The sequence below is a fragment of the Tachyglossus aculeatus genome, chromosome 5, assembly GCF_015852505.1.
Source record: "Tachyglossus aculeatus isolate mTacAcu1 chromosome 5, mTacAcu1.pri, whole genome shotgun sequence".
NCBI lineage: Eukaryota > Metazoa > Chordata > Mammalia > Monotremata > Tachyglossidae > Tachyglossus > Tachyglossus aculeatus.
This window is the reverse complement of record NC_052070.1, coordinates 5,867,897-5,891,290: the sequence shown is the minus strand read 5'-3', so window position 1 is coordinate 5,891,290 and position 23,394 is coordinate 5,867,897. Positions and strand designations below refer to the sequence as shown.

The following is a 23,394-nucleotide window of genomic DNA, read 5'->3' as shown; positions in this document are numbered from 1 at the left end:
ATACAGGGTAATCAGGTTGCCCCACATGGGGCTCACAGTTCTCATCCCCATTTTAATAATAATAATAATAATAATAATAATATTGGTATTTGTTAAGTGTTTACTATGTGCCAAGCGTTTACTATGTGCCAAACACTGTTCTAAGCGCTGGGGGAGATACAGGGTAATCAGGTTGTCCCACATGGGGCTCACAGTTCTCGTCCCCATTTTAATAATAATAATAATATTGGTATTTGTTAAGCGTTTACTATGTGCCAAACACTGTTCTAAGCGCTGGGGGAGATACAGGGTAATCAGGTTGTCCCACATGGGGCTCACAGTTCTCATCCCCATTTTAATAATAATAATAATAATAATAATATTGGTATTTGTTAAGCATTTACTATGTGCCAAACACTGTTCTAAGCGCTGGGGGAGATACAGGGTGATCAGGTTGTCCCACATGGGGCTCACAGTTCTCATCCCCATTTTAATAATAATAATAATATTGGTATTTGTTAAGCATTTACTATGTGCCAAGCACTGTTCTAAGCGCTGGGGGAGATACAGGGTAATCAGGTTGTCCCACATGGGGCTCACAGTTCTCATCCCCATTTTAATAATAATAATAATAATATTGGTATTTGTTAAGTGGTTTACTATGTGCCAAACACTGTTCTAAGCGCTGGGGGAGATACAGGGTAATCAGGTTGTCCCACATGGGGCTCACAGTTCTCGTCCCCATTTTAATAATAATAATAATCAATCAATCAATCGTATTTATTGAGCGCTTACTGTGTGCAGAGCACTGTACTAAGCGCTTGGGAAGTACAAGTTGGCAACGTATAGAGACAACAGTCCCTACCCAACAGTGGGCTCACAGTCTAGAAGGGGGAGACAGAGAACAAAACCAAACGTACTAACAAAATAAAATAAATAGAATAGATATGTACAAGTAGAATAAATAAATAGAGTAATAAATATAAAGTAATAATATAAATAATATAAATAATAATAATATCAATATAATATAAATAATATCATATAAAGTAATAATAAATAAATAAATAGTATAAATAAATAATAATATTGGTATTTGTTAAGCGTTTACTATGTGCCAAACACTGTTCTAAGCCCTGGGGGAGATACAGGGTAATCAGGTTGTCCCACATGGGGCTCACAGTTCTCATCCCCATTTTAATAATAATAATATTATTGGTATTTGTTAAGCATTTACTATGTGCCAAGCACTGTTCTAAGCGCTGGGGGAGATACAGGGTAATCAGGTTGCCCCACATGGGGCTCACAGTTCTCATCCCCATTTTAATAATAATAATAATATTGGTATTTGTTAAGTGTTTACTATGTGCCAAGCACTGTTCTAAGCGCTGGGGGAGATACAGGGTAATCAGGTTGTCCCACCTGGGGCTCACAGTTCTTGTCCCCATTTTAATAATAATAATAATAATAATAATATTGGTATTTGTTAAGCGTTTACTATGTGCCAAGCACTGTTCTAAGCACTGGGGGAGATACAGGGTAATCAGGTTGTCCCACATGGGGCTCACAGTTCTTGTCCCCATTTTAATAATAATAATAATGTTGGTATTTGTTAAGCGTTTACTCTGTGCCAAACACTGTTCTAAGCGCTGGGGTCGATACAAGGTAATCAGGTTGTCCCACGTGGGACTCACAGTCTTCATCCCCATTTTACGGACGTGGTAACTGGGGCCCAGAGAAGTGAAGTGGCTTGCCCAAGGTCACACAACAGACACGTGGCAGAGCCGGGATTAGAACCCACTACCTCTGACTCTCAAGCCCGGGCTCCTGCCACTAAGCCACGCTGCTCTTCTAATAGGATTGAACGATAAATACGATTGAAGGAACGAACAAACGTCCTCCTGACACCCGGGCCCCGGCTCCGGCCCCTAAAGCCAGGCCAGCGGACTCTCATTCCTTCATTCAGTCGTATTTATTGAGCGCTTACTGTGTGCAGAGCACTGGACTAAGCGCTTGGGAAGTACAAGTCGGCAACATCTAGAGACGGTCCCTACCCAACAACGGGCTCACAGTCTAGAAGGGGGAGACAGACAACAAAACAAAGCTTGTAGATAAGTGTCATTCCTTCATTCAATCGTATTTATTGAGCGCTTACAGTGTGCGGAACACTGGACTAAGCGCTTGGGAAGTACAAGTTGGCAACATCTAGAGACGGTCCCTACCCAACAGTGGGCTCACAGTCTAGAAGGGGGAGACAGAGAACAAAACAAAACATGTAGATAAGTGTCATTCCTTCATTCAGTCGTATTTATTGAGCGCTTACTGTGTGCAGAGCACTGGACTAAGCGCTTGGGAAGTACAAGTCGGCAACATATAGAGACGGTCCCTACCCAACAACGGGCTTGCTGTCTAGAAGGGGGAGACAGACAACAAAACATGTAGATAAGTGTCATTCCTTCATTCAATCGTATTTATTGAGCGCTTACTGTGTGCAGAGCACTGGACTAAGCGCTTGGGAAGTACAAGTCGGCAACATATAGAGGCGGTCCCTACCCAACAACGGGCTCACAGTCTAGAAGGGGGAGACAGACAACAAAACAAAACATGTAGGTAAGTGTCATTCCTTCATTCAACCATATTTATTGAGCGCTTACTGTGTGCAGAGCACTGGACTAATCATCATCATCATCAATCATATCTATTGAGCGCTTACTGTGTGCAGAGCACTGTACTAAGCGCTTGGGAAGTACAAGTTGGCAACATATAGAGACAGTCCCTACCCAATAGTGGGCTCACAGTCTAATGATGGCATTCGTTAAGCGCTTACTATGTGCAAAGCACTGTTCTAAGCGCTGGGGGGGATACAAGGTGATCAAGTTGTCCCACGTGGGGCTCACAGTCTTCCTCCCCATTTTCCAGATGAGGGAACTGAGGCTCAGAGAAGCGAAGCGACTTGCCCAAGGTCACACGGCAGACACGCTAAGCGCTAAGAAAGTACAACTCGACTCAATCAATCAATCGGTCGTATTTATTGAGCTCTTACTGTGTGCAGAGCACCGTACTAAGCGCTTGGGAAGTCCAAGTTGGCAACGTATAGAGACGGTCCCTACCCAACAGTGGGCAAAAAGGACTCGTGGCGGATGAAACGGAGGAGGATCTGCGAATCGGAGGGGAGGCCTCGTTTTCCGGTGTCGAAATTCTTCGGCGCTCTTCCTCTTCTCGTTTCCTTTTTTGCCGGTCCAAGGGACCGGAGCCACCTGTTAAACGCCCCTGAGTCATTTGGTGAAGTCGCTGCTTCTGGGGGGCGACGGGGGGGACCAGACTCCTTCGCGTGAAGCGGTAAGGTGCTTTTCCTGTCCCCCAGAACTCATTCAGTCGCCTTTATTGAGCGCTTACTGCGTGCAGGGCACTGGACTGAGCGCTTGGGAGGTACAAATTGGCAACCCTACCCAACAACGGGCTCGGGCCTTTGGCTTCCGGAAAGAGGCCGACAAGATCTGCGGGGAGACTGAGGCTGGGCCGGGGGTCCTGGGCGAGGAAGGGGAGGTCACAGGCATAATAGCACCTGTCCCTGTATATATGTTTGTACATATTTTTTTTACTCTATTTATTTATTTATTTTATTTGTACATATCTATTCTATTTATTTTATTTTGTTAGTATGTTGGGTTTTGTTCTCTGTCTCCCCCTTTTAGACTGTGAGCCCACTGGTGGGTAGGGACCGTCTCTAGATGTTGCCAATTTGTACTTCCCAAGCGCTTAGTACAGTGCTCTGCACACAGTAAGCGCTCAATAAATATGATTGATGATGATGATGATAGCCGGGGTCAGAAGGTCACGAGCCTCTGGCCGCCGGTCGGGAGGGAAGCAGCGTGGCTCAGTGGAAAGAGCCCGGGCTTGGGAGTCAGAGGTCACGGGTTCAAATCCTAGCTCCGCCAATTGCCGGCTGTGTGACTTTGGGCAAGTCACTTCACTTCTCTGGGCCTCGGTGACCTCATCTGTAAAAATGGGGATGAAGACTGTGAGCCCCCCGTGGGATAACCTGGTAGCGTGGCTCAGGGGAAAGAGCCCGGGCTTGGGAGTCAGAGGTCATGGGTTCAAATCCCAGCTCTGCCAATTGCCGGCTGTGTGACTTTGGGCAAGTCACTTCACTTCTCTGGGCCTCAGTGACCTCATCTGTAAAAATGGGGATGAAGACTGTGAGCCCCCCGTGGGATAACCTGATAGCGTGGCTCAGGGGAAAGAGCCCGGGCTTGGGAGTCAGAGGTCATGGGTTCAAATCCCAGCTCTGCCAATTGCCGGCTGTGTGACTTTGGGCAAGTCACTTCACTTCTCTGGGCCTCAGTGACCTCATCTGTAAAAATAGGGATGAAGACTGTGAGCCCCCCGTGGGCTAACCTGATAGCGTGGTTCAGTGGAAAGAGCCCGGGCTTGGGAGTCAGAGGTCATGGGTTCAAATCCTAGCTCTGCCAATTGCCGGCTGTGTGACTTTGGGCAAGTCACTTCACTTCTCTGGGCCTCAGTGACCTCATCTGTAAAAATGGGGATGAAGACTGTGAGCCCCCCGTGGGCTAACCTGATAGCGTGGCTCAGGGGAAAGAGCCCGGGCTTGGGAGTCAGAGGTCACGGGTTCAAATCCCAGCTCTGCCAATTGCCGGCTGTGTGACTTTGGGCAAGTCACTTCACTTCTCTGGGCCTCAGTGACCTCATCTGTAAAAATGGGCATGAAGACTGTGAGCCCCCCGTGGGCTAACCTGATAGCGTGGTTCAGTGGAAAGAGCCCGGGCTTGGGAGTCAGAGGTCATGGGTTCAAATCCTAGCTCTGCCAATTGCCGGCTGTGTGACTTTGGGCAAGTCACTTCACTTCTCTGGGCCTCAGTGACCTCATCTGTAAAAATGGGGATGAAGACTGTGAGCCCCCCGTGGGCTAACCTGATAGCGTGGTTCAGTGGAAAGAGCCCGGGCTTGGGAGTCAGAGGTCATGGGTTCAAATCCTAGCTCTGCCAATTGCCGGCTGTGTGACTTTGGGCAAGTCACTTCACTTCTCCGGGCCTCGGTGACCTCATCTGTAAAAATGGGGATGAAGACTGTGAGCCCCCCGTGGGATAACCTGGTAGCGTGGCTCAGGGGAAAGAGCCCGGGCTTGGGAGTCAGAGGTCATGGGTTCAAATCCCAGCTCTGCCAATTGCCGGCTGTGTGACTTTGGGCAAGTCACTTCATTTCTCTGGGCCTCGGTGACCTCATCTGTAAAAATGGGGATGAAGACTGTGAGCCCCCCGTGGGATAACCTGATAGCGTGGCTCAGGGGAAAGAGCCCGGGCTTGGGAGTCAGAGGTCATGGGTTCAAATCCCAGCTCTGCCAATGGCCGGCTGTGTGACTTTGGGCAAGTCACTTCACTTCTCTGGGCCTCAGTGACCTCATCTGTAAAAATGGGGATGAAGACTGTGAGCCCCCCGTGGGATAACCTGATAGCATGGCTCAGGGGAAAGAGCCCGGGCTTGGGAGTCAGAGGTCATGGGTTCAAATCCCGGCTCTGCCAATTGCCGGCTGTGTGACTTTGGGCAAGTCACTTCACTTCTCTGGGCCTCGGTGACCTCATCTGTAAAAATGGGGATGAAGACTGTGAGCCCCCCGTGGGTTAACCTGATAGCGTGGCTCAGTGGAAAGAGCGCGGGCTTGGGAGTCAGAGGTCACGGGTTCAAATCCTAGCTCTGCCAATTGCCGGCTGTGTGACTTTGGGCAAGTCACTTCATTTCTCTGGGCCTCGGTGACCTCATCTGTAAAAATGGGGATGAAGACTGTGAACCCCCCGTGGGATAACCTGATAGCGTGGCTCAGGGGAAAGAGCCCGGGCTTGGGAGTCAGAGGTCATGGGTTCAAATCCCGGCTCCGCCACTTGTCAGCTGTGGGACTTTTTCTCTGGGCCTCAGTTCCCTCATCTGTAAAACGGGGATGAAGACTGTGAGCCCCCCGTGGGACAACCTGATCTAATTGTAACCTCCCCAGCGCTTAGAACAGTGCTTTGCACATAGTAAGCGCTTAATAAATGCCCCATCATCATTATTATTATTATTGGGAGTCAGAGGTCGTGGGTTCTAATCCTGGCTCCGCTGCTTGTCAGCCGTTTAACTTTGGCCAAGTCGCTTAACTTCTCTGAGCCTCAGTTCCCTCACCTGTAAAATAATGATGGCATTTGTTAAGCGCTTACTGTGTGCAGAGCACTGTTCTAAGCGCTGGGGGGATACAAGGTGATCAGGTTGTCCCTTGTGGGGCTCACAGTCTCCATCCCCATTTTCCAGATGAGGGAACTGAGGCCCAGAGAGGTGAAGTGACTTGCCCAAAGTCACCCAGTAAAATGGGGATGAAGACTATGAGCCCCACATGGGACAACCTGATCACCTTGTAAATTCCCCAGCGCTTAGAACAGTGCTTGGCACATAGCGCTTAACAAATACCATCATTGTTAATATTAATAGTCAGTGCTTGGCACATAGTAAGCACTTAACAAATGTCATCATTATTATTATTATTATTAAGTGTGTTAGTACCATGCCCTGACATAATAAATTCTCAATAAGTACGATCGATTGATTGATCGATCGATGAGGATGAAAGACTAAAATTCGGTGGAAACTATTATTAACAGTGTTTATTATTGCCTGTTTCATTCGTTCATTCAATTGTATTTATTCAGTGCTTACATTCATTCATTCATTCAATCGTATTTATTAACAATAATAATAATAATAATGATGGCATTTTTAAGCGCTTACTATGTGAAAAACACTGTTCTAAGCGCTGGGGAGGTACAAGGTGATCAAGTTGTCCCACAGGGGGCTCACAGTCTTAATCCCCATTTTACAGATGAGGTAACTGAGGCACAGAGAAGTGAAGTGACTTGCCCAATTTATTGAGCGCTTACTGTGTGCAGAGCACTGTACTAAGCGCTTGGATAGTACAATTGCCTGCTGTGTGACCTTGGGCCAGCCGCTTCACTTCTCGGTGCCTCAGTCCCCTCATCCCCTCACGGAGAAGCAGCGTGGCTCAGTGGAAAGAGCCGGGGCTTTGGAGTCAGAGGTCATGGGTTCAAATCCCGGCTCTACCACATGTCTGCTGTGTGACCTTGGGCAAGTCACTTAACTTCTCTGAGCCTGCTCCCTCATCTGTAAAATGGGGATGAAGACTGTGAGCCCCACGTGGGACAACCTGATCACCTTGAATCCACCCCAGTGCTTAGAACAGTGCTTTGCACATAGTAAGCGCTTAATAAATGCCATCATTATTATTATTATTATTATCTGTAAAATGGGGATGAAGACTGTGAGCCCCACGGGGGACAACCTGATTGCCTTGTATCCCCCCCAGCGCTTAGAACAGTGCTTGGAACATAGTAAGCGCTTAACAAATGCCATCATTATTATTATTATTATTATTTGGGGAAGGGTCCCTTCCCACCGGTGCCAAGGCGGGAGGAGGATGTGACCACAGAGACGAGGCCTCTTCACATCGGAGAGCCAACAAACAGGAATTGCGGCCCAGCGGGAGAAACCGTGGGCTTCAGGAAGGCGGACTTGGCTGGGGGTCTGTCACCCCGTCAATCAATCAATCAATCAATCGTATTTATTGAGCGCTTACTGTGTGCAGAGCACTGTACTGAGCGCTTGGGAAGTCCAAGTTGGCAACATATCGAGACGGTCCCTACCCAACAGTGGGCTCGCAGTCTAGAAGGGGGAGACAGAGAACAAAACCAAACATATTAACAAAATAAAATAAATATCATCATCATCATCATCATCAATCGTATTTATTGAGCGTTTACTGTGTGCAGAGCACTGTATTAAGCGCTTGGGAAGTACAAGTTGGCAACATATAGAGACGGTCCCTACCCAAAAGCGGGCTCACAGTCTAGAAGGGGGAGACAGAGAACAAAACCAAACATATTAACAAAATAAAATAAATATCATCATCATCATCGTCATCATCAATCATATTTATTGAGCATTTACTGTGTGCAGAGCACTGTACTAAGCACTTGGGAAGCACAAGTTGGCAACATATAGTGACCGTCCCTACCCAACAGTGGGCTCACAGTCTAGAAGGGGGAGACAGAGAACAAAACCATACATATTAACAAAATAAAATAAATAGAATAGATATGTACAAGTAAAATAAATAAATAGATAGAGTAATAAATCTGTACAAACATATATCCATATATACAGGTGCTGTGGGGAAGGGAAGGAGGTAAGACGGGGGGGGATGGAGAGGGGGATGAGTGGTGGACCGCTCCCCTGTGTCATTCATTCATTCATTCAATCATATTTATTGAGCGCTTACTGTGTGCAGAGCACTGTACTAAGCGCTTGGGAAGTACAAGTCGGAAACATATAGAGATGGTCCCTACACAATAACGGGCTGGGGGGGCTCCTCTGGAGGGGTTTGGGGCCGTCCGTTCGTTGTGTTCAATCGGTCACTCCTATTGTCTGAGCGCCTTACCGCCCTCCAAGAGCTTACAGTCTACCGTGGGGTCCGAAGCCGCGTGGCTCAGTGGCAAGGGCTCGGGCTTGGGAGACAGAGGTCGTGGGTTCTAATCCTGCCTCCGCCGCTTATTAGCTGTGTGACTTTCCACAAGTCACTTCACTTCTCTGGACCTCAGTTCCCTCATCTGGAAAATGGGGATTAAGACTGTGAGCCCCACGGGGGACAGCCTGCTTACCTTGTATCCCCACCCGGCACTTAGAACAGTGCTTGGCACATAGTAAGCGCTTAACAAATACCATCGTTATGATTCTCGATGTCTCAGTTCCCTCATCTGGAAAATGGGGATGAAGACTGTGAGCCCCAGGTGGGACAACCTGATCATCTTTCATTCATTCATTCATTCAATCGTATTTATTGAGCGCTTACTGTGTGCAGAGCACTGTACTAAGCGCTTGGGAAGTACAAGTTGGCAACATAGAGAGACGGTCCCTACCCAACAGTGGGCTCACAGTCTAGAATCTTGTATCCCCCCTAGCACTTAGAACAGTGCTCGGCACATAGTAAGTGCTTAGCAAATGCCATCATTATTATTATCCTCTGGGCCTCAGTGAACTCATCTGTAAAATGGGGATGAAGACTGTGAGCCCCCCCGTGGGACAACCTGATTACCTTGTATCCCCCCCAGCGCTTAGAACAGTGCTTGGCACATAGCAAGCGCTTAACAAATACCATCATTATTATTCTTGATGCCTCAGTTCCCTCATCTAGAAAATGGAGCAGCGTGGCTCAGTGGAAAGATCACGGGCTTTGGAGTCAGAGGTCATGGGTTTGAATCCCGGCTCCGCCACATGTCTGCTGTGTGACCTGGGGCAAGTCACTTAACTTCTCGGAGCCTCAGTTACCTCCTCTGTAAAATGGGGATGATGACTGTGAGCCCCACGCGGGACAACCTGATCAACTTGTATCCCCCCAGGGCTTAGAACAGTGCTTTGCACATAGTAAGCGCTTAATAAATGCCATTATTATTATTATTATTAAAATGGGGATGAAGACTGTGAGCCCCATGTGGGACAACCTGATAACCTTGTATCTACCCCAGCGCTTAGAACAGTGCTAGGCACGTAGTAAGCGCTTAACAAATACCGTTATTACTATTACGCTGTTGAGTCAGCCTGACCCATAGTGACGCCACGGACACGTCTCTTCCAGCATCAATCCATCAATCGTATTTATTGAGCGCTTACTGGGTGCAGAGCACTGTACTAAGCGCTTGGGAAGTCCAAGTTGGCAACACATAGAGACGGTCCCTACCCACCGGCGGGCTCCCAGTCTAGAAGAGAAGCAGCGTGGCTCAGTGGAAAGAGCACGGGCTTTGGAGTCAGAGGTCATGGGTTCGAATGCCGACTCTGCCACACGTCTGCTGTGTGATCTTGGGCAGGTCACTTCACTTCTCTGGGCCTGTTACCTCATCTGGAAAATGGGGATGAAGACTGTGAGCCCCACGGGGGATAACGTGATCACCCTGTATGCTCCCCAGCGCTTAGAACAGTGCTTTGCACATAGTAAGCACTTAACAAATGCCAATTATTATTATTATTTTTATTAGAAGGGGTCCCGCTCTCCGTCTGCAATCATCCTGGTAGCGGAGCCACAGTTTTTTGGGTCAAAATCCGGAAGTGGTTTACCACTGCCTCCTTCCGCGCAATCATTTTGAGGCGCCGCCCTCGCCCCCCTTCCCTGCCGCTGGTATTTATTAAGCGCTTACTATGTACCAGGCACTGTACTAAACGCTGGGGTGGGTACCAGATAACCAGGTAAGATAACACAGGGCTCCACGGCCTCCAGCCCCATTTTATAGATGGGGCAACCGAGGCCCAGAGACGCGAAGTGACTCGCCCAAGGTCACGCCAGCTGACAAGTGGTGGAGCGAGGCCGTGAGTGGATTTTTCTCTTTCTTCCTCCGCTGGCTTTCGGGGACCACCATGAGGGGCCTAATTCTGTTGTCTTACACTGGGTCCATGTGTGTGTGTATGTGTGTACATACGTGTCCATATGTGTGCGCATGTTTGTGCCACCTTGGGGTATCATCAATCGTATTTATTGAGCGCTTACTATGTGCAGAGCACTGTACCAGGCCCCTCCTTCCCTCCCATCCTCTCGTCATCCCTGGGCTTGGAGCTGTGGGTGGATCAGAGAAGCAGCGTGGCTCAGTGGAAAGAGCCCGGGCTTTGGAGTCAGAGGTCATGGGTTCGAATCCCGGCTCCGCCACTCGTCAGCTGGGTGACTTTGGGCAAGTCACTTCACTTCTCCGGGCCTCGGTTCCCTCATCTGGAAAATGGGGACTAAGACTGTGAGCCCCACGAGGGACAACCTGATCAACTTGTATCCCCCCAGCGCTTAGAACAGTGCTTTGCACATAGTAAGCGCTTAACAAATGCCATCATTATTGTTTTTATTATTAACATTCTAGACTGTGAGCCCACTGTTGGGTAGGGACCGACTCTATATCAATCAATCGTATTTATTGAGTGCTTACTGTGTGCAGAGCATTGTACTAAGCGCTTGGGAAGTACAAAGATGACGATGATGTGCATCCAGCTTTACTTCTACTTATTCTGATTCATTCATTCATTCATTCATTCATTCAATTGTATTTATTGAGCACTTACTGTGTGCAGAGACTGCACTAAGCGCTTGGGAAGTACAAAGATGATGATGATGTGCATCTAGCTTTACTTCTATTTATTCTGATTCATTCATTCAATCGTATTTATTGAGCACTTACTATGTGCAGAGCACTGCACTAAGCACTTGGGAAGTACAAAGATGACGATGATGGGCATCTAGCTTTACTTCTATTTATTCTAATTCATTCATTCATTCATTCAATTGTATTTATTGAGCGCTTACTGTGTGCAGAGCACTGCAGTAAGCGCTTGGGAAGTACAAAGATGACGATGATGTGCACCTAGCTTTACTTCTACTAATTCTGATTCATTCATTCATTCATTCAATTGTATTTATTGAGTGCTTACTGTGTGCAGAACATTGTACTAAGCGCTTGGGAAGTACAAAGATGACGATGATGTGCATCTAGCTTTACTTCTACTTATTCTGATTCATTCATTCATTCATTAATTCAATCGTATTTATTGAGCGCTTACTGTGTGCGGAGCACTGCACTAAGCGCTTGGGAAGTACAAAGATGACGATGATGTGCATCTAGCTTTACTTCTATTTATTCTGATTCATTCATTCATTCAAATTTATTGAGAGTTTACTGTGTGCAGGGCACCTTACTAAGCGCTTGGGAAGTACAAAGATGATGATGATGTGCATCTAGCTTTACTTCTATTTATTCTGATTCATTCCTTCATTCATTCAATTGAGAAGCAGCGTGGCTCAGTGGAAAGAGCCCGGGCTTTGGAGTCAGAGGTCAGGGGTTCAAATCCCGGCTCCGCCAATTGTCAGCTGTGTGACAATGACCTCATCTGTAAAATGGGGATGAAGACTGTGAGCCTCCCATGGGACAACCTGGTCACCTTGTAACCTCCCCAGTGCTTAGCACAGTGCTTTGCACATAGTAAGCGCTTAATAAATACCATTATTATTATTATTATTCAATTGTGAAGACTGTGGGACAACCTGATCACCTTGCATCCTCCCCAGTGCTTAGGAGAGTGCTCGGCACATAGTAAGCGCTTAACCGGTGCCATCGTTATTATTATTACGGTCAGCTCGGACCCGGGGCGAGAATCCCGGCCTCCCATTCCGGGATTTCTCCCGGGATGCGACGTGGCTTTCCGCTCTCTCCCCCCTCAGCTCTTGGCGCCTCATGAGAGGAGACACCGAAGATGGATTATGGCAACCAGACCGGCCTCGTCCCTTGCGGGTCTGGCAAGTACATTTCGAAGTAAGAGCCACGGCGGAGGCGCGACGGGGTGGAGGGTGGGAGTGGGGGGCTCTGAGGGGAGGCCGGGGGCATTCCGGGGACAGAATCCATCAATCAATCGTATCTATTGAGCGCTTACTGTGTGCAGAGCACTGTACTGAGCGCTTGGGAAGTACAAATCGGCAACATCTAGAGACGGTCCCTACCCAACAACGGGCTCACAGTCTAGAAGGGTTTGCAAGAAGCCCCCAAGGCACCTCTGGGGCAAAGGTTGAGGCCAAAGTGGCCTCATTTTATTCATTTCAGGGCACCTGTTAATAATTAATTGTTAATTATTTAATATTAATTATTAATTAATCAATATTAATATTAATATTAAGCAGCGTGGCTCAGTGGAAAAGAGCCCGGGCTTTGGAGTCAGGGGTCGTGGGTTCATATCCCCGCTCCGCCACTTGTCAGCTGTGTGACTTTGGGCAAGTCACTTCACTTCTCTGTGCCCCAGTTCCCTCATCTGTAAAATGGGGATGAAGACTGTGAGCCCCACGTGGGACAACCTGATTACCTTGTATCTACCCCAGCGCTTAGAACAGTGCTTTGCACATAGTAAGCGCTTAACAAATACCAACATTATTATTATTATTATTGTTATTAATAATAATAATAATGATAATAACAATAATGCTAATAATGATGGCATTTGTTAAGCGCTTACTGTGTGCCAAGCACTGTTCTAAGCACCGGGAGGGATGCAAGGCGATCAGGTTGTCCCCCGGGGGACTCACAGCCTTCAACCCCATTTTTCAGGCGAGGGAGCTGAGAAGTGAAGTGACTTCTCACTGTGCACACAGTAAGCGCTCAATAAATATGATTGATGATGATGACTTGCCCAAAGTCAGCAGACAAGTGGCGGAGCGGGATTAGAACCCACCACCTCTGGCTCCCAAGCCCGGGCTCTTTCCACTGAGCCACGCTGCTTAATAGGTGTCAAGCACCGTTCTAAGCGCCGGGGAGGTATGAGTTAATTAGGTCGGACACCATCAATCGATCGATCGTATTTATTGAGCGCTTACTGTGTGCAGAGCACTGTACTAAGCGCTTGGGAAGTACAAGTCGGCAACATCTAGAGACGGTCCCTACCGAACAACGGCTCACAGTCTAGAAGGGGGAGACAGACAACAAAACAAAACAAGTAGACAGGTGTCAATACCATCAAAATAAATAGAATTATAGCACAGTCCCTGTCCCGCATTCATTCATTCATTCATTCAATCATATTTATTGAGTGCTTACTGTGTGCAGAGCACTGTACTAAGCGCTTGGGAAGTACAAGTTGGCAACATATAGAGACAGTCCCTACCTAACAACGGCTCACAGTCTAGAAGGGGGAGACAGACAACAAAATAAAACAAGTAGACAGGTGTCAATACCATCAAAATAAATAGAATTATAGCACAGTCCCTGTCCCGCATACATTCATTCATTCATTCATTCATTCAATCATATTTATTGAGCGCTTACTGTGTGCAGAGCACTGTACTAAGCACTTGGGAAGTACAAGTTGGCAGCATATAGAGACGGTCCCTACCCAACAGCAGGAGCTCACAGTCTTAAATAGGAGGGAGAACCTGGATTGAATTCCCATTTTACAGTTGAGCAAACTGAGGCAAGGAGAATAATTATGATGGTATTTGTTAAGCGCTGGCAATGTGCCAGGCAATGTACTAGGCGCTGCGGTGGGTACAAGCAAATCGGGTTGGACACAGTCCCTGTCCCATGTGGGGCTCACAGTCTTAATCCCCATATTACAGAGGAGATAACTGAGGCACAGAGAAGCAGCGTGGCTCAGTGGAAAGAGCCCAGGCTTTGGAGTCAGAGGTCATGGGTTCAAATCCCGGCTCCGCCAATTGTCAGCTGTGTGACTTGGGCAAGTCACTTCACTTCTCTGGGCCTCAGTTCCCTCATCTGGAAAATGGGGATTAAGACTGTGAGCCCCCTGTGGGGCAACCTGATCACCTTGTAACTTCCCCAGTGCTTAGAACAGTGCTTTGCACATAGTAAGCGCTTAATAAATGCCATTATTATTATTATTGTTATTATTATTATTGGAAAGTAGAAGTCATCAGGACTGTGAGCCCCCTGTGGGACAACCTGATCACCTTGTACCTCCCCAGCGCTTAGAACAGTGCTTTGCACGTAGTAAGTGCTTAATAAATGCCATCATTATTATTATTATTATTAAGTGAAGGGAGAGGCCCAAGGTCACACAGCAGACTAGTGCAGAGTTGGGATTAGAACCCATCACCTTCGGGCTGCCAGGCCTGGGCTCTATCCACTATGCCATGCTTAGAGGATTGCTTGCGTTCCCACAGCAAGCAGTTGGCAGTGTCAGGATTAGAACCCAGATCCTCCAACTCCCAGGCCCCTGGTCTCTCCATTAGGCCGCACTGCTTTTCATCTAACCTGGGAGTCAGAAGATGCGGGTTCTAATCCCGGCTCCGCCACTTGTCTGCTGTGTGACCTTGGGTAAGTCACTTCACTTCTCTGGGCCTCAGTTCCCTCATCTGTAAAATGGGGATGAAGACTGTGAGCCCCACGGGGGACAGCCTGATTACCCTGTATCTACCCCCAGTGCTTAGAACAGTGCTTGGCACATAGTAAGTGCTTAACAAATGCCATTATTATCATTGTTATTCTGTAAACTCCTTGAGGGCAGGAATGGGTCTCCTGCCTATTAAATCAATAAATAAATATTGATAGCATTTATTCATTCATTCAATTGTATTTATTGAGCGCTTACTGTGTGCAGAGCACTGTACTAAGTGCTTGGGAAGTCCAAGTTGGCAACATATAGAGACGGTCCCTACCCAACAGTGGGCTCACAATCTAGAAGCGCTTACTATGTGCAAAGCACTGTTCCAAGCTCTGGGAAGGTTACAAGGTGATCAGGTTGTCCCATGGGGGGCTCACAGTCTTAATCCCCATTTTCCAGATGAGGGAACTGAGGCCCAGAGAAGTGAAGTGACTGGCCCAAAGTCACACAGCTGACAATTGCCGGAGAAGCAGCGTGGCTCAGTGGAAAGAGCCCGGGCTTTGGAATCAGCGGTCGTGGGTTCGAACCCCGGCGCCGTCACATGTCTGCTGTGTGACCTTGGGCAAGCCACTTAACTTCTCGGAGCCTCAGTTCCCTCATCTGTAAAATGGGGGTGATGACCGTGAGCCCCACGCGGCACAACCTGATCACCTTGTATCCCCCGGCGCTTAGAACAGTGCTTTGCACATACTAAGCGCTTAACAAATGCCGTTCTTCTTCTTATTATTATTATTTGAACCCATGAATAAATGCCGTTATTATTATTATTATTTGAACCCATGACCTCTGACTCCAAAGCCCGGGCTCTTTCCACTGAGCCACCCTGCTTCGCTAGGCATGCTTCCTAGTGTACAATCCCATGCCCTCAGTGGTAATAATAATGATAATTAATAGTAATAATAATAATAATTATTATTAGGCATTATGCTGGGCTCCTCCTGGGGGGCTGGTTACTTTTTGGGTGCCCTTTGTGGTGCTGGGCATCGTGTTGATTGCCCGCTGGAGGCTGGGCATTTTGCGTGGTGCCCACTGTGGGCTGGGCATTGTGCTGGGCCCCTTCTGGGGGCCGGGCACTGTACTGGGCACACACTCTGTGCCCGACACTGGACTGGACTCCCCAGGACACACCTTCCAAGTTAGAAGACATCACCCCCACTGTTGGGTAGGGACTGTCTCTATACGTTGCCAACTTGTACTTCCCAAGCGCTTAGTCCAGTGCTCTGCACACAGTAAGCGCTCAATAAATATGATTGATTTACGATTGATCCCCCGCGGGCACTGCGCTAACGCTCTGCGGGCGTTCCTCTTTCCCTTTTGCGTTTTAAAGGCATGAACTCCTGTTACATCTGAAGACCTACAACCTCTACTACGAAGGGCAGAACTTGCAGCTTCGTCACCGGGAGGTAAAAGAGGCCCGGCCTTGGGGTCATTCATTCATTCATTTGATCGTATTTATTGAGCGCCTACTTTGTGCAGAGCACTGGACTGAGCGCTTGAGGGTCGGCAGGGATGGCATATTTCATCCGGGCCGGCCACGGGCCTAAGCCCCGATCTCGGCGTGGCGACGCTTCGAGCCCTCGCCCTCGTGGACGGGTCACCGCGGGCCCCTCGTCGGAGACCCGTCACTGGTCTGAGGGAAGTTGAAGAATGGCAAGCGGGCGGAAGAAATAATAATAATAATAATAACGATAGCATTTATTAAGCGCTTACTATGTGCAAAGCACTGTTCTAAGCGCTGGGGAGGTTAGAGAAGCAGCATAGCTCAGTGGGAAGAGCCCGGGCTTTGGAGTCAGAGGTCATGGGTTCGAATCCCGGCTCCACCACATGTCTGCTGTGTGACCTTGGGCAAGTCAATTCTCTGAGCCTCAGTTACCTCATCTGTAAAATGGGGATTAAGACTGTGAGCCCCACGTGGGACAACCTGATCACTTTGTATCCCCCCAAGCGCTTAGAACGGTGCTTTGCACATAGTAAGCGCTTAACAAATGCCAACATTATTATTATTATTATTACAAGGTGATCCCAGTTGTCCCACGGGGGGTTCACAGTCTTCATCCCCATTTTCCGGATGAGGGAACTTGCCCAAAGTCACACAGCGTGGCAATTGGCGGAGCGGGATTTGAACCCGCGTCCTCAGACCTGAAGCCTGGGCTTCGTGGGAAACCCCAGGGGGCTTCGCGGGAGAGAAGCCTCCGGCTCTGGGCCCGAATCGGCCCTCGTAGTTTGGGCCCAAAACGCCGCCCGCAAATCCCGTCGGGCCGGGAAAAGACGGGGACGGGGTCGGATGAGGAAGAGGAAGGCCGGTTCATCGTGGGATGGGGTGGTCTCGGGATGGGAAGCGCGTCCCAAGCGAGGGGGCTGCCGTCTGTCCCGCAGGAAGAAGGCGAGCTGATCGTGGAGGGTCTCCTGAACATCTCCTGGGGCCTGCGGCGGCCCATCCGCCTGCAGATGCAGGACGACTACGAGCGCGTCCGCCCGCCGCCCTCCTCTTCCTCCTGGCACTCCGGCTGCAACCTCGGCCTCCACGGGTCAGTGCCGCTCCCTGCCACCCACGGGTGGCATTCGGCGGGAAGGGGAGGGAGTGTTGGCGAGGTGGGAGTTGGGGGGCTCTGGAGAGAGGGAGTTGGCCACCATCATTCATTCATTCATTCATTCATTCATTCATTCATTCACTCATTCATTCAATCGTATTTATTGAGCGCTTACCGTGTGCAGAGCACCGGACTAAGCGCTTGGGAAGTCCAAGTTGGCAACATATAGAGACGGTCTCTACCCAAAAGCGGGCTCACAGTCTAGACGGGGGAGACGGACAACAAGACAAAACATATTAACAAGATAAAATAAATAGAATGAATATGTACAAATAAAATAAGTAACTAAATAGAGTAATAAATCCGTACAAACATATATGCAGGTGCTGTGGGGAGGGGAAGGAGGTAAGGCGGGAGGGATGGGAAGGGGGGGAAGGGGGAGAGGCCGGAGGGGGTTATCCATTCATTCCCACTGTTGGGTAGGGACTGTCTCTATGTGTTGCCGACTTGTACTTCCCAAGCGCTTAGTACAGTGCTCTGCACACAGTAAGCGCTCAATAAATACGATTGATTGATTGATTCATTCGTTCATTCGGTCGTATCTGTTAGACTTTTAGACTGTGAGCCCACTGTTGGGTAGGGACTGTCTCTCTATGTTGCCAACTTGTACTTCCCAAGCGCTTAGTACAGTGCACTGCACACAGTAAGCGCTCAATAAATACGATTGATTGATCTGTTGAGTGCTTACTGTGTGCAGAGCCCTGTGCTAGGCTCTTGGGAGAGGACAATACAATAATACACAGGGACATTTCCTGCCCACAGAGAGCTGACGGTCTAGAGGGGGGGAAGACAGGAATAGAAATAAATAGATGACGGAGATGGACGTAAGTGGGGTAGGGCTGGGAGGGGGTTGAATTCATTCATTCATTCATTCATTCATTCATACATTCATTCATTCAGTCGTATTTTTTGAGCGCTTACTGTGTGCAGAGCACTGTACTAAGCGCTTGGGAAGTACAAGTTGGCAACATATAGTGACGGTCCTTACCCAACAGTGGGCTCACAGTTTAGAAGGGGGAGACGGACAACAAAATAAAACATATTAACAAAATAAAATAAATAGAATAAATATGTACAAATAAAATAAATAGAGTAATAAATACGTACAAACATATATACATATATACAGTTGCTGTGGGGAGGGGAAGGAGGTAAGGCGGGGGAGAGGCCGGAGGGGGTTATCCATTCATTCGTTCATTCGGTCGTATCTGTTGAGCGCTTACTGTGTGCAGAGCACTGTGCTAGGCTCTTGGGAGAGGACAATACAATAATACACAGGGACATTTCCTGCCCACAGAGAGCTGATGGTCTAGTGGGGGGAAAGACAGGAATAGAAATAAATAGATGATGGAGATGGACATAAGTGGGGTGGGGCTGGGAGGGGGGTTGAATTCATTCATTCATTCATTCATTCAATCGTATTTATTGAGTGCTTACTATGTGCAGAGCACTGTACTAAGCGCTTGGGAAGTACAAGTTGGCAACATATAGTGACAGTCCCTACCCAGCAGTGGGCTTACAGTCTAGAAGGGGGAGACAGAGAACAAAATAAAACATATTAACAAAATAAAATAAATAGAATAAATATGTACAAATAAAATAGAGTAATAAATACGTACAAACATATATACAGTTGCTGTGGGGAGGGGAAGGAGGTAAGGCGGGGGAGAGGCCGGAGGGGGTTATCCATTCATTCGTTCATTCGGTCGTATCTGTTGAGCGCTTACTGTGTGCAGAGCACTGTGCTAGGCTCTTGGGAGAGGACAATACAATAATACACAGGGACATTTCCTGCCCACAGAGAGCTGATGGTCTAGTGGGGGGAAAGACAGGAATAGAAATAAATAGATGACGGAGATGGACGTAAGTGGGGTGGGGCTGGGAGGGGGCTTGAATTCATTCATTCATTCATTCAGTTGTATTTATTGAGCGCTTACTGTGTGCAGAGCACTGTACTAAGCGCTTGGGAAGTACAAGTTAGCAACATATAGTGACGGTCCTTACCCAACAGTGGGCTCACAGTCTAGAAGGGGGAGACAGAGAACAAAATAAAACATATTAACAAAATGAAATAAATAGAATAAATATGTACAAATAAAATAAATAGAGTAATAAATACATACGAACATATATACATATATACAGGTGCTTTGGGGAGGGAAAGGAAGTAAGGCGGGGGAGAGGCCGGAGGGGGTTATCCATTCATTCGTTCATTCGGTCGTATCTGTTGAGCGCTTACTGTGTGCAGAGCACTGTGCTAGGCTCTTGGGAGAGGACAATACAATAATACACAGGGACATTTCCTGCCCACAACAAGCTGATGGTCTAGAGGGAGGGGAAGACAGGAATAGAAATAAATAGATGACGGAGATGGACGTAAAGGGGTGGGGCTGGGAGGGGGGTTGAATGGAAGGAGTAAGTCAGGGAAGGCCTCCTGGAGGAGATGGGCCTTCAGTAAGGCTTTGAAGTGGGGAGAGAGTCGTTGTCTGGGGGATTTGAGGAGGGAGGGCGTTCCAGGCCGGAGGCAGGATGTGGACAGTGGTGAGATGGAGGCCCAGTGAGAAGGTGCTGGGGTGCTTTGGTGTGGTGGAGGTTGGGCGGTTCTGGAAAAGGGAGTCCAAGTGGTCCCTGCTACCCCCGGACCGGGCTGGTTCCCGGGGGTCGCGTTCTCCCGTCCGGCCTCCGCGTCGCGAGGACCGTCGAGGCCGGACCCTGCCGTCGGACTTCCCGCTTTCCCCGCCAAGGTCCGGGCCTGCTCCCGCTCCCCTCCCCATCCCCGACATCCAGATCACGGACACCGAGGCCTCGGCGGACGGAGGCCGGATGCCCAGCCCCGGCGGTGAGAGGGGCTCCGGGGGGACGGGACGGGCCGGGGACGAGGCTGCGGGGAGGCCGCGAGGAGGAGGCCGTGGTGAGAAGCAGCGTGGCTTAATGGCCTGGGCGTCAGGAGGCCCTGGGTTCTCATCCCGGCACCGCCACGTGTCTGCCGGGTGACCTTGGATGAGTCATTTCACTCCGCTGGGCCTCAGTTACCTCATCTGGAAAATGAGGATTAAGAGTGTGAGCCCCGTATGGGACAGGGATTGGGTCTAACCTGATTAACTTGTAGCTGCCCCAGCGCCTATAACAGTGCTTGGCATTCGTTCATTCATTCAATTGTATTTATTGAGTGCCTGCTGTGTGCAGAGCACTGTGCTAAGCGCTTGGAAGAGTCCAATAGAACGGTAAACAGACACGTTCCCTGCCCACAGCGAGCTTCCAGTCTAAGGCAGAGTGGAGACAGACATTAGAGAAGCAGCAGTGGCTCAGTGGAGAAGAGCACGGGCTTTGGAGTCAGAGGTCATGGGTTCAAACCCCGGCTCCGCCAATTGTCAGCTGTGTGACTTTGGGCAAGTCACTTCACTTCTCTGGGCCTCAGTTGCCTCATCTGTAAAATGGGGATTGAGACTGTGAGCCCCCCGTGGGACAACCTGATCACCTTGTAACCTCCCCAGTGCTTAGAACAGTGCTTTGCACATAGTAAGCGCTTAATAAATGCCATCATTATATTACCATAATAAGCTAAAATGGGGACTGTGAGCCCCACGTGGGACAACCTGATTACCTTGTATCTCCCCCAATGCTTAGAACAGTGCTTAGCACATGTGCTTAACAGTGCTTAGAAGCAGCGTGGCTCAATGGAAAGATCCAGGGCTTTGGAGTCAGAGGTCATGGGTTCAAATCCTGGCTCCTCCTACTGTCAGCTGTGTGACTTCGGGGAAGTCACTTAACTTCTCTGTGCCTCAGTTCCCTCATCTGGAAAATGGGGATTAAAAACTGTGAGCCCCCCGTGGGACAACCTGATCACCTTGTAACCTCTCCAGTGCTTAGAACAGTGCTTTGCACATAGTAAGCGCTTAACAAATACCATCACTGTTATTATTATTATTATTAGCACATAGTAAGCGCTTAACAAATACTGTCGTTATTATTATTATTATTAAGTACAGTAATAATAATAAGGGCTGGGGAGGAAGGTAATAATAAAAATAATAATTGTTGTTAAGCACTTACTATGTGCTAAGCACTGTTCTAAGCACTGGAGTAGACACAAGGTGATCAGGTTGGACACAGTCCTTGTCCCACATAGGGGTCACACTCTTAATCCCCATTCTTCAGATGAGGAAACTGAGGCCCAGAGAAGTGACTCATTATTATTGTTATTATTAAGTACAGTAATAATAATAATAAGGGCTGGGGAGGAAGGTAATAATAATAATGGTAGTTGTTAAGCATTTAAGAAGGTAATAATAATAATAATAATGGTAGTTGTTAAGCACTTACTATGTGCTAAGCACTGTTCTAAGCACTGGGGTAGACACAAGGTAATCAGGTTGGACACAATCCCTGTCCCCCATAGGGGTCACACTCTTAATCCCCATTCTTCAGATGAGGAAACTGAGGCCCAGAGAAGTGACTCATTATTATTATTATTATTATTCAGTACAGTAGTAATAATAATAAGGGTTGCGGAGGAAGGTAATAATAATAATGGTAGTTGTTAAGCACTTACGAAGGTAATAATAATAATAATGGTAGTTGTTAAGCACTTACTATGTGCTAAGCACTTCTAAGCACTGGGGTAGACACAAGGTGATCAGGTTGGACACAGTCCCTGTCCCACATAGGGGTCACACTCTTAATCCCCATTCTTCAGATGAGGAAACTGAGGCCCAGAGAAGTGCCTCATTATTATTGTTATTATTAAATACAGTAGTTATAATGATAAGGGCTGGGGAGGAAGGTAATAATAATAATGGTAGTTGTTAAGCACTTACTATGTGCTAAGCAGTGTTCTAAGCACTGGGGTAGGCACAAGGTAATCAGGTTGGACACAGTCCCTGTCCCCCATAGGGGTCACACTCTTAATCCCCATTCTTCGGATGAGGAAACTGAGGCCCAGAGAAGTGACTCATTATTATTGTAATTATTAAGTACAGTAATAGTAATAATAAGGGCTGGGGAGGAAGGTAATAATAATAATGGTAGTTGTTAAGCACTTATGAAGGTAATAATAATAATGATAGTAGTTGTTAAGCACTTACTATGTGCTAAGCACTGTTCTAAGCACTGGGGTAGACACAAGGTAATCAGGTTGGACACAGTCCCTGTCCCACATAGGGGGTCACACTCTTAATCCCCATTCTTTGGATGAGGAAACTGAGGCCCAGAGAAGTGACCCATTATTATTGTTATTATTAAGTACAGTAATAATAATAATAAGGGCTGGGGAGGAAGGTAATAGTAATAATGGTAGTTGTTGAGCACTTACTATGTGCTAAGCACTATTCTAAGCACTAGGGTAGACACAAGGTAATCAGGTAGTACATAGTCCCTGTCCCCCATAGGGGTCACACTCTGAATCCCCATTCTTCAGTTGAGGAAACTGAGGCCCAGAGAAGTGACTCATTATTATTGTTATTATTAAGTACAGTAGTAATAATAATAAGGGCTGGGGAGGAAGGTAATAATAATAATGGTAATTGTTAAGCACTTACTATGTGCTAAGCACCGTTCTAAGCACTGGGGTAGACACAAGGTAATCAGGTTGGACACAGTCCCTGTCCCCCATAGGGGTCACACTCTTAATCCCCATTCTTCAGATGAGGAAACTGAGGCCCAGAGAATTGACTCATTATTATTATTATTATTATTATTAAGTACAGTAGTAATAATAATAAGGGCTGGGGAGGAAGGTAATAATAATAATGGTAATTGTTAAGCATTTACTATGTGCTAAGCACTGTTCTAAGCACTGGGGTAGACACAAGGGGATCAGGTCGGACACAGTCCCTCTCCCACATAGGGGTCACACTCTTAA

The 23,394-nt window shown here is 47.8% G+C and overlaps 1 protein-coding gene across 2 annotated transcripts in view; it reads left to right on the top strand.

Annotated features, from left to right (window-relative positions):
* Positions 1-12,288: 12,288 nt before the first annotated feature.
* Positions 12,289-23,394, top strand: part of RASSF2 (Ras association domain family member 2) — a 33,973-nt gene continuing 22,867 nt past the window's right edge. For both annotated transcript variants that reach the window (XM_038746972.1, XM_038746971.1), the window contains exons 1-4: positions 12,289-12,374; positions 16,271-16,346; positions 17,320-17,471; positions 20,279-20,373. In XM_038746972.1, coding sequence (XP_038602900.1) covers positions 12,316-12,374; positions 16,271-16,346; positions 17,320-17,471; positions 20,279-20,373 — 382 coding nt within the window. In that variant the 5' untranslated portion in view covers positions 12,289-12,315. The remainder of the gene's footprint in view (positions 12,375-16,270; positions 16,347-17,319; positions 17,472-20,278; positions 20,374-23,394) is intronic.